The following is a 13,287-nucleotide window of genomic DNA, read 5'->3' as shown; positions in this document are numbered from 1 at the left end:
AAGCGGTCAAGAAGGGCAGTTACACAGACGGTTCCACACCGTACAGAGTGTACACGGTGAAGAGACGCATGTGCTCACCGCTCACACGCTTGACCCCAGTCCAGGCCACTGTCTGAGAATGGCCGAACCAGACAGACAGGACCTCAGAACGACAATGTCCCCACAATGCAGGAGGCTGTTTTTCCTACTCTGGTGTAGCATGGCAATAACCACACACTCCAGGAAGCCGTTTTTCCTACATCAGCATTTCCCGATACAATCTACAGGGGACACTGTGACACTTTGCATGTTTCATGAATTTAAGAGCCATTTCCCCAGATTTATCACCGAGCACTTGATTTGCAGTACTCCGAAGTTTTAGGAATTGGATCAGAATGCTTCAAGAGAACCTAAGGTAACACTGTCCCTAGTAATACATGATACTTTTTTCATCTTCAAATATGTATGACAAAATGATTGGTAAAGTAACACACACACACACACACACACACACACACACACACACACACACACAACACCTTTTCAAGTTAGCTCACTAATGTTGTTTGAGAGGCTCATCTTATCTTACAGAAACAGGAAACTCAGCGCCCTACAATGGCCTTTCAACACTCCACAAACCTTGCTTGCTTATTTTTGTTGACCAAGCAGATGTGCCTGCATCTTAAAAAGACAGTTAGGTATGAGGCAAACACACAGTACGCCTCTTAAATCTTAATGCGCCATATGCCTCCCTATGACAGATTACACCGGACTAATTACCTTCTCAGGTCCACAGGGACTCAGGCAGTTTCTCTGGTCTGAGCTGAAATCATTCTGAGTGCCCTCGTGGTTCCCATGTGCATCTGCGTCCTCTTTAGGGAGTCTAACTCAGTATGGATTACAAACGCATGGTTGTTGGATACGGGTTTTTTTTTTCCTGAATCAAGTCAAAAATAGGACTCTCTGGGAATTTACCACCTTTTTCAATATTTACTACAAATAGAACACAAAATCATGATTATGCTGATTATTGTATGGATACTACAGCACGCTCTCTGAGTGGGTTTAGAGGAACAGGTCTAATCTCATCTCTCTAGTATAAAACGACATTTTATAGTAACTTTCCAAACAGAGAGCTGCTCTCTCCTCATCCTTTCTATTTGAAACCTCTGGCACTCTCTCTCTCTGTCACTCGGACACACCCACACATACAAAACACACATCAAAGCTACTAAAAAGTGCAGGTTAGCATACGTGTGTTTGCAAGTATAAACACAACTTTACTTACATCAGAGGTGTAATGCACCTCATCGACAGCATATTTCTCCTTGAAGTGTTCCCGAGGATAGATCCTGCCAAAAGACACAAATGAAACACTTTTAATGAGCATAGCCAGAGGAGACAAAATGTAACCCCTGGTTTTTCCTTTTTTTTTTAAAACAGAGTTCACGCTCCTGCACTGCAAGCTCCTGAAGCTAATCACACATGAGCTTAAGGAATCAGGGTATCACTGCCCTCGAAGTCACTCAGCTGACAGAGAGATTCACTGATCTGATCTGACATGTGAGGTATGGGATGGAGACTAGTCACAGTATATCATCTTAAAGCAACTTAGAATTTGAGGAAAAAAAAAAAAAAAACATGGTCTGACCTGACATGCAATAATAACGATAAACTTTCACAGGTCACCAGCAGGAATCAATACACATTTGTACAATATTTCTTTTGAATAAGTGACTCAGATTTTGAATAGTGTTTTATGCTATGAGCACATGGAAGCATGATTGCTGACTCTGTTGCGTGTTAATGTGTCAATGTTTACCACAGTGACTTACACTTACACGCACAACCTCTGCATGACCCTTACAATGACTGCAGTCACAGCTGTTTCAGTGTCTAAGCTCTGATCCTTTGTCTCAAAACCCTGACTAGCCGAAACAGGACAAAACAGTCACCAAAGCTGTAGTCAAGACCGCCTTTGATGAGTCCGAGACAAGTCCAAGACCAGGATTAGTCAAACTCAAGTCAAGATTGAGTTTAAAGGAGGGTCAAGGCCGAGTGCAAATGAGATCGAGACAGAGTAGAGATCAAGCCACATGAGTCCTCTTAGAGACCAAGCCTTAACTAGCATTTAACTGGTTCCAATCCAAATTGGCTAATTCTCTGATGAAGTCATTTGAGAGTCAGCTATTCTTGACCCCTGCAGATTCACTTATAGACTGAAGCATGTACCAGGGTATCACAGGTGGTTGAGTGCAGGCATACAGTACACTGAAATTTGGCCAAGTAAGATGTAGCTCTAATCCTAAACAAAAGATTTGATCATCATACTCCAATTCTGGTCTTTAAAGAAATTCATAAATGGAAATTTTATAACTATTAATGATTTAAAAAAAATATGTTTACAGTTTAATGCTAGACAAAGTAAAAGGGTGTTATTTCTAGATTACCATACTGCACTTTTATTTGCAATGATCAAAAAGCAGTGACAGTGAAACAACACCATAGGCTCAAATTAGACCATTTTTATTCTGTCGTTTGCAAGCAAAAACACGTTTTTTTTCTCTCTTGGTATGAAGACTATACAACATGTAACCCAGTGCTATGAAGGGTGTTGTGTTGCACAGAGGTAAAGGTCAAATAAAGAACTGAAACTTCACATTTTTTTTTGGCTTTCTAAACACCAGATTTTATTACAACGCTCCATACAGATCCAAGCCACAAAAGATAAAACTGCAAAACATCCCTTTTTAACATCAGTCACATAAAATGCTGCATAAACTAAACCTGATCAATAAATTATGGTATCAAAGAATTTGATTATTTAATATATTTTATACATTTTATCATTACGTTTTGGTTTTGGGGGCAATGTGCACATTTCTGCTCTGAATTTCAATACTCCTCACTGTTGGCTACCATGCTAGAGAAGTCCCTGGTTACATTTAAGAAAAATGAGAGAGGACGGCAATTTTGAGTGTGAACTTAATCAATGGGGCCTCATAAGAGGTCCTCCAGCATTAAAAACTCTTTCAGCTGCTGACCATGCCTAGACAGATGGCACCTTAAGAGCGAGACCATGCAAATGTTGGTACTTGTTCTTGTGCTTAAACTAGAATATGAGGGAATCCTCCTCTCTTGGTCAGCTCTGGATGTCCTCGAAGTATTTCATTATCTGAGTGGCAACATGTGAATTGGTGGGGGTACTTGCTTCTCATAAGTTTTATACTTTGCCTGGAATCACGGCACCGTGGAAACTGGTGGAAAATCCTGAGGCAGTTCTACTGTGGACCCCTCTACAGCATGGAACCCACAGACTACTTAAAACACATGTGATTCACGCATACCTTCTTAAGAGACTAGAAAATATGCTGTAATGTGAATTCAAGTCCTAATTAGGAGGACACGCAGACCTGTCAGTGATTTCGGTACTTCCTCCCTTGGTCTCTTTATGGCAACAGCGCGGGCCACTGGTCCTCACATGCATGTTGACCCAACTCATTCCAAACTGAGGAGCCTGCATTGCAGCTTGTGTGTAGGTTTCGGGACCACATGGCTCATCAAGGCTGTGGTCCTCCATTGTGACAGCAGTGTGATGAAGTTGCCCGAGAAGCTTCGTTGGAGAGGCTCTCGCAGCGCCCCTGACCAAAGGGCTGAAGAGGTTTCTTTGATGAATCCACTGGAATCAGATGTGCATTTCGACCGAGCACCGTTGGAACAACCATGCTGACAGTAATTTTGTCTCCCTCTGTTAATTTTGTTGCTTCTGCGAAAGGTTCAAGGACACAGCAGAGTTTTCACAACTGGGGCCCATTCTCTTGTGAAGACAGTGTTGTTAAAGTCTAAAAAGCACGACCCTGTGAAGGTGGTGTGATCCAGTTCTGAGAGAGTCTGTATTTGCTAAAATTCTGATTTCCGTCGAGTTACACTGCCCACTGGAATGCTTTGGCCACGGCGAAAAGTGCCTCGAACAGATCTTTAAAAATAGCAGCGATATGCAGTGGAGTTGCATGCTTTGATATTTTGGAGATTTCTTGAGAGAAGCACCTTTTACTTCCTTAAACTCATGTTATGCCCAGCCTAGGGGTTACTGAGCATAACATAAAAGTGACTCCCCTTTTCCCTACTCCCAGTGATGACCCGTGCCAATGAATGCAGTCCAAAACAAAAAGTGATTTATTTACAGAGAGGTGGTAGTGAAGAGCGTCGGGGGTGAGCGCGGCCAAAACAACAACCAAAACAACAACCAAAACAATCTATAATTTACAAACTAAATAACCTAATTCCCAAAATAAAAGAAAAAAGAAAATACAGATTACTGCCCTACCTCCCTAATGAAAAAACAGGAGAAAAGAACAACAAACAAAAATGGCTTCACACCCCCTACAACTACCCGGACTGTTCACGTGAAAATTTATTTACAATATATACAACAAACAACTATGAGACCCTGTACAAAACGAATATCAACAAACACACAAATACAGATTTACACTATATACAACGAATATCTCTCAGAAAAATACGCGCAACACGTTATCGAACACAGCGAAAAGGCACGGTCAAGTTGGCCAGGAAAAGCGGGGGCAACCGGCAATTGGGGGCAGCGTTTTTTTAAAAACGGCGCCGTCAGGCTGTAGGCCAATCCCCAAATGAACACATTAAAGGGACAGAGAGACATATGGGGCAAACACACCAGACAGGGGAGAAAACAGCACCACACACAGGCAGGGGGAGAAAAACAGAAGCACCCAAAAACACACTTATGACTCAGGGTCATAACACTCATCACCCACTGCCAGCTGAAGACTGTGAACACAGCTGGACAGCCATTTCCATGAACCTACAGGAAAGTTCTGGTCCAACCGATCACCAACCATGTCCTCCTCATCCTCATCCTCACTGTCATCAGAATGGTCCGTCATCATAAGATTTAAAAGCTGTAGTCTAAAAAACAAACCATGCAGTTTTACATTGAGTTTTACGCTTTTAACTCTCGAGGTTCTATGGACAGGAAAACGCTTAATGTAAAACATAGTGCTCTGTCCTCAGGGTAGCTTTTCATTCTTTTAGCTGTACACAGTGTTTATGGTCCGTGAAGTGTGAGACAAGTTTCGGCCATATGTTTCAATTTGGAGGAAGAAGCTTAATGCAAAACTAATTGCTTTAAAAACAGGGCACGTAACATCGGGGTCAGCCATTCAGGTGGTTTTCTTTTTTAATCATTACTGAAGATATTCCTTGACAGAATAATGTAGAATCGAAGAATAGAGAGGATTTAAGAACTTGACAGCATTTTTTTTTTTAGCACAGAGGCAGCACTTCAAAGAACATCTCTGCACAGTTACTCTCAGGAGTGTATCGGTATGAGAAGCCCCGGAGTGTATGCTCTGACAGAATCTTTGAATCTTCACTTCATTGTGAAACATTCTCTGTTTACCTGTTGTGACAACAAAATGCAGGAACATGTGTATGTGTGTGTGTGTGTGCACACTTTGGATATAATATACACAAACCCTCAACACCTTAAGCTGAGTAAATAAGACAGTCCTTTGAAAAACTGCTGCTGATTAATCGGGCAAATAAAAACATGAAAGCAGAGTAATAGAAATATCAACAGAAAAACAAATAAAAGGCAATAAAGATAATTTCCAGTCGTGATGTATAGCTTTGATGCGTATCATTACTTCTCTGAGGAGAAGAAAGTCTGTTTAAAATGTATGCAAGTGATGAGACTGCCATTTCAGCAACAAAGAGAGGGAACATTATTTGGAGACAGCATTTCAAAGGACTGACATCTTTGAGAATTACAGTGTGTTATAAGAACAACTGCTTTTCAAAATCTAATCATTTTGAGGAAAAGAATTCTCTCTCTCTCTCTCTCTATACATATACATACACACACAATATATAATATATATATAGTGTGTGGTATGTGTGTATGGTGTACATATGCATTCTTTTTTGCTTTCCTGTCCCATATTATGACATGACAGACTCACTCTCCCATCCATGTAGCGTAACTTTCAGGCAGCTTGGGCACAAACAGGAAGGCCTTTCCTGAGTCCATGTGGATGGCTCCATAGCAGTCAGCCTCAATGACTCCAAAAGCCCAGTGGAAGAAGGACTCCTAAACAAAGCCCAAAACAAGTCGAGTAGGGAGTCAGACCCTGTTCCTACAGTACCTTTCGCTTCACCTGTCTGAGTGATTTTTCATGTTCTAACAGACTCCAGTGTCACTGTGTGCAGGTGAACTTGGGAACCAAACACAGACGTTGAAAGACCTCGCTGGAGTAGCGTGACTGGAAATAGCCACAAACACAATATGTCAAATTATCAAATAATGTAGAGGACTTACATAAAAGTCAGTATTTTTCCAATTAACTATAAAGGAGCCAGTTTGAAATATCAAACACAACACAAGGTCAGTGGACAGCAGAGGTATTTTTGTCACATGTTAATCATGTCATTATTTTGGTTTTGAACAAACAGTATCCACCATATAAAACCTCAAAACCTTTCTGCGGATATAAATCAACAGACATGAACTTACAGTTAGCAAAAACAAAATTCAGTGATGGTTCAGATGAAATATGGACAGCAAGACTAATTAGAACTAGCTCACTGTTCTGTTTTTGTTTTTGTTTGTTTCTCTGTTGTCTTAATAATTTAGGAATGAAAGTATTCACTCAAAATCCCCACATTATCACTTAAATTTATAATCCCACTAAAATCACCCACAAGACTATCGCAAAATAATACTAAGCCCAGACTAATATAAATAATACAATGCAGGGCAACCCGTGGCTCTTGTTAAAGAAAGGATAACAACATCTGAAAGCTGCAACTCATAATAAACCAAAAATATTTTCAGAAAAGAACAATACATTTGAGAGTGAAACACTATGTCAAAACAACGAGGTTATGGTTTTTCACGCAAGCCCAAATTTTCACTAAGTTTCACTTGACTTCAGCATTTGTCTTTGACTCACGACATGTGGCTAAACTTTCCTGTCTCCTACTCAGAATGATGGATGAAGGAGGAGCCACTCCTTACAGTCTCCTGGCAGAGGAAGAAGTGGAACAGAACAGGGCCAAAGCGGACCGGCACTGGGTCCGGTCCAACAGTTACTTCGTTCTTATCTGCAGCGTGTAACAATCAGCCACGTTAAGCCTTATCACAAGCAGCTAATTTTTCATGAGAGAAAGCACATCACGGCAGAAAACCAGTCACTGCTGGGCTCATAGTTCAGACTACATCAGATCCCATTGTCTGAATAGCGATCTCTCGTTTCTTTCTTTTTTTTCTTTTTCATTTTAATCTTGTCCCTCTGGTTCTTGTGTATAGGTAAATGTGTGATTGCAAAAGGCCCCAAGATCAAACAAGATAATGCAAACAAACATAAGACAAGAGGCTGCTGCCTGAAGAAAAAATCTACATCCAGAAAACACCCTTTGACATTTACTGCAACAGAAAGTGAGTGAGAGGAGGAATAGGCTACATTCTTAGCTCCTGTTATACCCTAATTGAGAGCCAGGTGTGTGGCAACATCATCCATAACTACTGTTCACATTTTCTGTAATTTCAATGGTAACATTTTTGGTTAATCTAGAATGGTAATTTCAGTATAGCCAAAATTTCGCAACACTAAGCAAACACAGTATTTTCAGCTCCAAAAGACTTCACTGCTGTAATGACAATACCTGTCTGAAAACCACATCCGTGTCTGTGCAGTATCTCTGCTTCTGCTCTCCACCTTGAAGAACAACCACACTTTTGGGCACAAGTTCACATTTGGCTTTCAGTCCCTGGCAGAGGCGCCGGCGGTTCTCTGCAAACAGGGCAGCCGACACTCTCAGGGTATCATTTCCCAGCCAGTACACAGGTCTGCAGCCAAACAAACAAGAAAAGAGAAAAAAACTCAAATGAGAATATTTATCAAACTGAGAATAATGATAATAATAGAAAGAAGGAAACAGGAAGTGAAAAAAAAACTTTTTTTTTTTTTTTTTTAACAAAGACACATATTTACCTCTAGGGAAATACATTTTCGGATTAGAAAGACTTGTGGATGCAAGCCATCTATAATCACTGATAAAGAAGTTTCAGTTTTATGTTTTGTAATGTGTTAACGACTAATTATACGTTTAGCCTTGAAATGGATAAATTACAATCGAATAATACGGGGTGAGACTTTTGACTTTCTAAATGAAATCAAAAATCGGGAACAGTTGGACGTACGTGTGTGACCCTTGCATGTTATTCTCTACATTCTGATGCATCAAATATCGCTGCTCACATCTCGGTGTTTGTTTACGATAGATATGAAACGTTATGGGAAAAGTCTGGTTTATCGTTTTTACTTCAAGCACACAATGAGAGCAACATATAAATCTCGCTATCTATAGAGACAATTACCTGGTGATAATGAAGCGATAAAGGTGTCACCACACGCTGTGTGAACAATTCACCATTTCAGTCATCAGAGGTAGAGGACGTGTTTGTTTGGGTTTTTTTTAACACAGGGTGTTTAAAGTTAAAATGTTAGAATTAGGCTACGACTTTCCAATTAGGTTATCGCGACAGAACAGGCTTTTACAACGTTTTCACAGTACCTCTCTGAATATGACAGTTTAACCAAATGAAGTGAGTCCCTGTTTGTCTCCTGATAAATCATTATTAACGATAACAGAACTCGTTTTGTGTCAGTACGGTTAGTAGGTCCGACGTGTATGCCACACTCCATTTCTTTGGCTGAAGTTAATCGTTTTCTACCCAACTTCGCAAGGCAACACCACTGAGACCTGACAGACCTCGCACAGAAACCTGACATGCGCAGTCACACGTAACAAACTCTCCCACGAATACAAGTGCATGTAAAACGGTAAAGCTGAAAATATTTAATTTATTTACAGATGAGAAAACTAGCTGATAGAGGTTAATGGAGAGATATACTTACTCGCCAGATGCAGGCATCTTCGCGTTTGAATGATCAAATCACATGACTGTCAGCTGATCTTGGCTTCCAACGCGGCCAATAGAGGTGATGCTGAGACGTTTCTCTCTCTACAGGAGGGTGTGCTGCAAATACCGATGACTCAGGATAGATCGAAGGTGTACGCATTGACTCAGTTGAAAGCGTGGGGCGAAGGCGGCCGTATATACTTCAGGCTGCATTCCCGTATGCGCTGCCCCAATTTTCTCTGCCATAAATGTAGTAAGCAAATGAGTTTTTAGTGTAATAACCTTGCTCTAGTGCTGCAACTGAGGCCCTGTAAGTCCATAGGTTCCTTTTAATTTGTATTTGTTTATTTATTTATTTTTCTGTGAGAGTGAAAAAGATTTGAGGCTGGTTAGACACCTCAGCTGATGGAAACCACATGATTTAGTATGGTCAGAGCTGACAATGTTGTCTCCAGTTGATTCATGAACAGACATGCTGGCAACATAAAGGGGCTAGTTATGAAAACACAAAGTCAGAAGGTTAAGAAAATAACACTTTGACCAACACAAACCCCAGCAGAACAACATCATAAAATTAACCACAGCAAACACCCTAGAGCATTCTGCATCACCAAAGACAAATCTATGGCATGTCTCCAGAGAAGAGAATGGTTCAGTATGGATAACGTCTGACAATACAAATGCTTTTTCCCCTGAAAAATGTTTTTTTGTTTGTTTTTTTTACACACTGCTTTGGACCTGTCTCTCCAACTAAACGCAATTGCATGTGAAGTATCCGGTTGTCAAAGACTTGAGAGGATATTGTAGCTTTGCCTTTGATGGCAAATGTTATTGAGTGGAAGTGGGGAGTCCAGTGGTTCTGGAAGCAGATAAAGGGTGCATTGTAAAAGCGGAGATGGGGCTGTTTTGTGAACTAGTTTGTTTGTGCTGTGATAATGGATCAAGAGATGTTTGAAGAAATGCAGTGGCAGTGATTGGATAATGCCAGTGATTTATCATCCATCCCTCTGTTCCACATGCTCTGTTGCCCTCTCTACTGATGAGGATTGGGAAGTCTGGAATGCTAGTTTTTGTGAAGGCGCTATTGGTGAGTTCATTTGTCTTTGATAAGTTCAGGCACAGATAAAATTATTGCAGCGCTATTCAGTGAAATGGGAGATAAAATCCAGGTAGGAAGGTAAGTGAAGAGAGAGAGAGAGAGAGAGAGAGAGAGAGAAAGAGAGAGAGAGAGAGAGAGAGAGTGTGTTTATCACCAAGGAGTGCTTGGATGGCAGCGGCATCACAGAATTTGAAGCTGTGACAGGTGCTAGGCGGCAGCACCCAGTGTGTACAGAAATGAACCCAGAGCAGAACACAGCCTTGAGGAGGCTTCAGTTTTGGTGGCTGATGATGGATGTGTGTGTGTGTGTGTGTGTGTGTGTGTGTGTGTATGATGAATTGTTCTCCTCATTCTCACTAACTGATGTCTGTCACTCAGAAAAGAGGCTTCTTCTCCTGCAGTTTTTGTCCTGATTCTGTCTCCATACCTGTATGATTTAAAGTGAGTCTATGTCAGGCATACTGCTGAGCGAATCCCAACTGTCATTGTTAAGCATGACAAGTTTCATTGTGGATTGTACCGAAATTCTCCTTTTTGGAAAGTTGGCCTGTCGATTTTGAAGTGTTTGCTACCATATCGATCAATCAGTCAGTCAATCAGTCAATCAATCAATTAATTGATCAATCACGGCTGGGGCCCTGGTCTACACTGTACTAATGACTGACATCTTAGCAGGGGTGGACAGTAACGAAGTACATTTACTTGAGTACTGTACTTAAGTACATTTCTCGAGTATCTGTACTTTACTTGAGTGTTATTTTTTTTTGGAAACTTATGACTTTTACTCCACTACATTTGAAATACAAATATTGTACTTTTCACTCCACTACATTTCTATGAAGGTTCTCGTTACTCGTTACTTTAACGCATAGCTTTGAAGTCAGCGAACAAATTTTCTTTTCTAAAATGTGAAAGGCCATATTGTGTTCATCACAGGGAAAAAACCAATCACAGTAAACTACTCCAATGCTGTAAGTCAAGTGCGTGCTGCATTTTTTTTTAACAACTGAACTTGGTGGTTTTATTGATGGCTACTACAATGGAAGATAAAGATGATAAAGATAAAGGTTCCTCACCAGAGCAGCCATGGCCATATCTTAAGTCCATGTCTGACATTTTTGAAATTAACTGGTTTCCAAGCTAATTGCTTCCCGTATGCGTATGGAAACCAGTTGGCTTGAAAACCATTTGGGGCATAACACCGGGTCCTGTGTGAATCCACTGCTGACGCATACTAATAGTTAGCTAGCGAAAATGCCGAGTTAACGTTACTGACAAAAATCCTCTCAGAAATATATGTTTTAATCTTGTCAGGTAAACACAGTAATATTTGTAAGGTCAGCGGATTCACGTAGGACCCGGTCCCAATAAGATGAGGGGGGCAGGAATCAAGCGGTGACGATGGTCATCCAGCTGTTTCACATTTCAGACAATGCTATGTAGTAGAAGTAACATTAACCTAGCCTACAACATTATGTTTATCCTTTTAAGGCCAATCTGAGTTAACCTAGTGCCTGTTTAACTGAATCTATACACTGTCTTTTATAGAGCAAGCATTTGGTTCAACTGTGTTTCTATAGGCTTTGTAGCATCTTCCACAAGCTTTTTATTCTACAGGTTCTATGAGCAAGTCAGTGCATTCAGTAGGTTGTTTCAGAGTCATTAGACTCTGTAAATGCATTGTTGCAACAATACAACAATGCGATGACATTAAAAAGAAAATGTACTTTTGAATACTTAAGTATTTTTAAAAGCAAGTACTCCAGTACTTTAACTCAAGTAAAAATTGAACTGAACAACTTTTACTTGTATTGGAGTAATATTTTACCTGGAGTATCTATACTTTGACTCAAGTAATGGAGTTGTTTACTTTGTCCACCTCTGCATCTTAGTATGTTGACTGTAGATTCACTCTCAAAGGGTGTCCTTGATTAAACATATCTCGTGATTGATTGTTGAGGATATTCTGTGTTACTTCCAGATCGTGGCTTTATTTTGTTTACGAGGTCATGAAGTCTGCTTCTGAATGTCAACCATCCAAAATTTTGATACACCCTGCAAAGACCTTTGCTGCCAGAACAACACAAAGGCAAAATATGTCTTGAGATATTAATTGCAAAGACATGCATGCTGGCTCACTGAGGGTGTTGCTGCACACTGAGAATGTTAATACCGCGCTTGTCTCATATTGTAAGCCTAACATTTTCAAATTGCATTACAAAACAAAAAAAAAAGGAGGAAGAATCATCTTGCAGGATTTCATCTATTTTATTGGTCTATGAATCTTCTCAACCCAACAAAAAACGCAGTTAGGAAGGCAGGAGCAGCCTCCCGAGAGAGCTGTTTCTCTCAGAGTCATTATCTGTCTTTTCCTCCAGAAATCAAGAGTCAAATGGAAGATGGCATTCTGTCTTCAAACGTAATCTATTTGTTTTTATGTGCTAGCTTTGTGTTTTCTAATTACTGTTATTAAGTGAATCAAATTTCAGCTTCTGTGATAGATGCGACCAACACCAAGCTTAAATGCTTAACACATTACGTTTCAAACATATGGAGCCATCTAGAGTCAAAGCAAATTCAGTCCCAGTTTTGATTTGTTGTTGCTGTTGTTGTTGTTTGTTGTTTTCCCATGAGTCTGGTGAAAAATTAAGACTTGAATCATATCCTCATTAGGTGATGTTCTGCTTTAATGGTGAAAGCGGCGATTAGCTGAATAACATAAAGGAGTCCAGTATTAAGGTGAACACATGAATAGCTTGGATTTTGTCCAGAGCCCGGAGTATCAGGGTATTTATTGTGGGGCCAGTTCTAATGGACTGTGGATGCTGCTATTGGTTTGGTGTTCACAGCATGACTAATTTATGTGGGGGATTAGTCAAGTAATTAACTCACAACCAAAGAAGATCATGCTTGTAGGTGGTCTCACCCTGCTGATAAGTGAAACTAAATGACTTAATGTTCCCTTACAAGTATCTCAATACATTTGATTCATGTACTGTGATGTGGGCCATTTAAAACAAAACAAAAGGAAAAACCCACAGCCTTTTTTTTTTTTTATAAATGTTTTTTTGTTTAATGAGCGATGGTCTATAAACAGCAGTTATGTCAAACAGGCAGATGTAACTGCCACAAGTGAGCACATGTATCTACCACAAACAGCTGTTGATTCTGAGCAGTGTCCTATCACCACTATACCACATGAGATAGCGGTAACATTCTAAACACACTTGAGAATCAAGAAGAA

At 40.2% G+C, this 13,287-nt stretch overlaps 1 protein-coding gene across 1 annotated transcript in view; it reads right to left on the bottom strand.

The window, feature by feature from the left end:
- Positions 1-8,956, bottom strand: part of LOC115830063 (xaa-Pro dipeptidase-like) — a 48,589-nt gene extending 39,633 nt beyond the window's left edge. The window contains exons 1-4 of the mRNA XM_030794112.1: positions 8,940-8,956; positions 7,684-7,867; positions 5,982-6,109; positions 1,254-1,331 (exon numbers count right to left, since the gene is read on the bottom strand). Coding sequence (XP_030649972.1) covers positions 1,254-1,331; positions 5,982-6,109; positions 7,684-7,867; positions 8,940-8,956 — 407 coding nt within the window. The remainder of the gene's footprint in view (positions 1-1,253; positions 1,332-5,981; positions 6,110-7,683; positions 7,868-8,939) is intronic.
- Between the last annotated feature and the right edge of the window lie 4,331 nt (positions 8,957-13,287).

This window comes from Chanos chanos, chromosome 2, assembly GCF_902362185.1.
Source record: "Chanos chanos chromosome 2, fChaCha1.1, whole genome shotgun sequence".
Lineage (NCBI taxonomy): Eukaryota > Metazoa > Chordata > Actinopteri > Gonorynchiformes > Chanidae > Chanos > Chanos chanos.
Note: the sequence above shows the minus strand (reverse complement) of the source record. Positions and strands in the feature narration are given on the sequence as shown.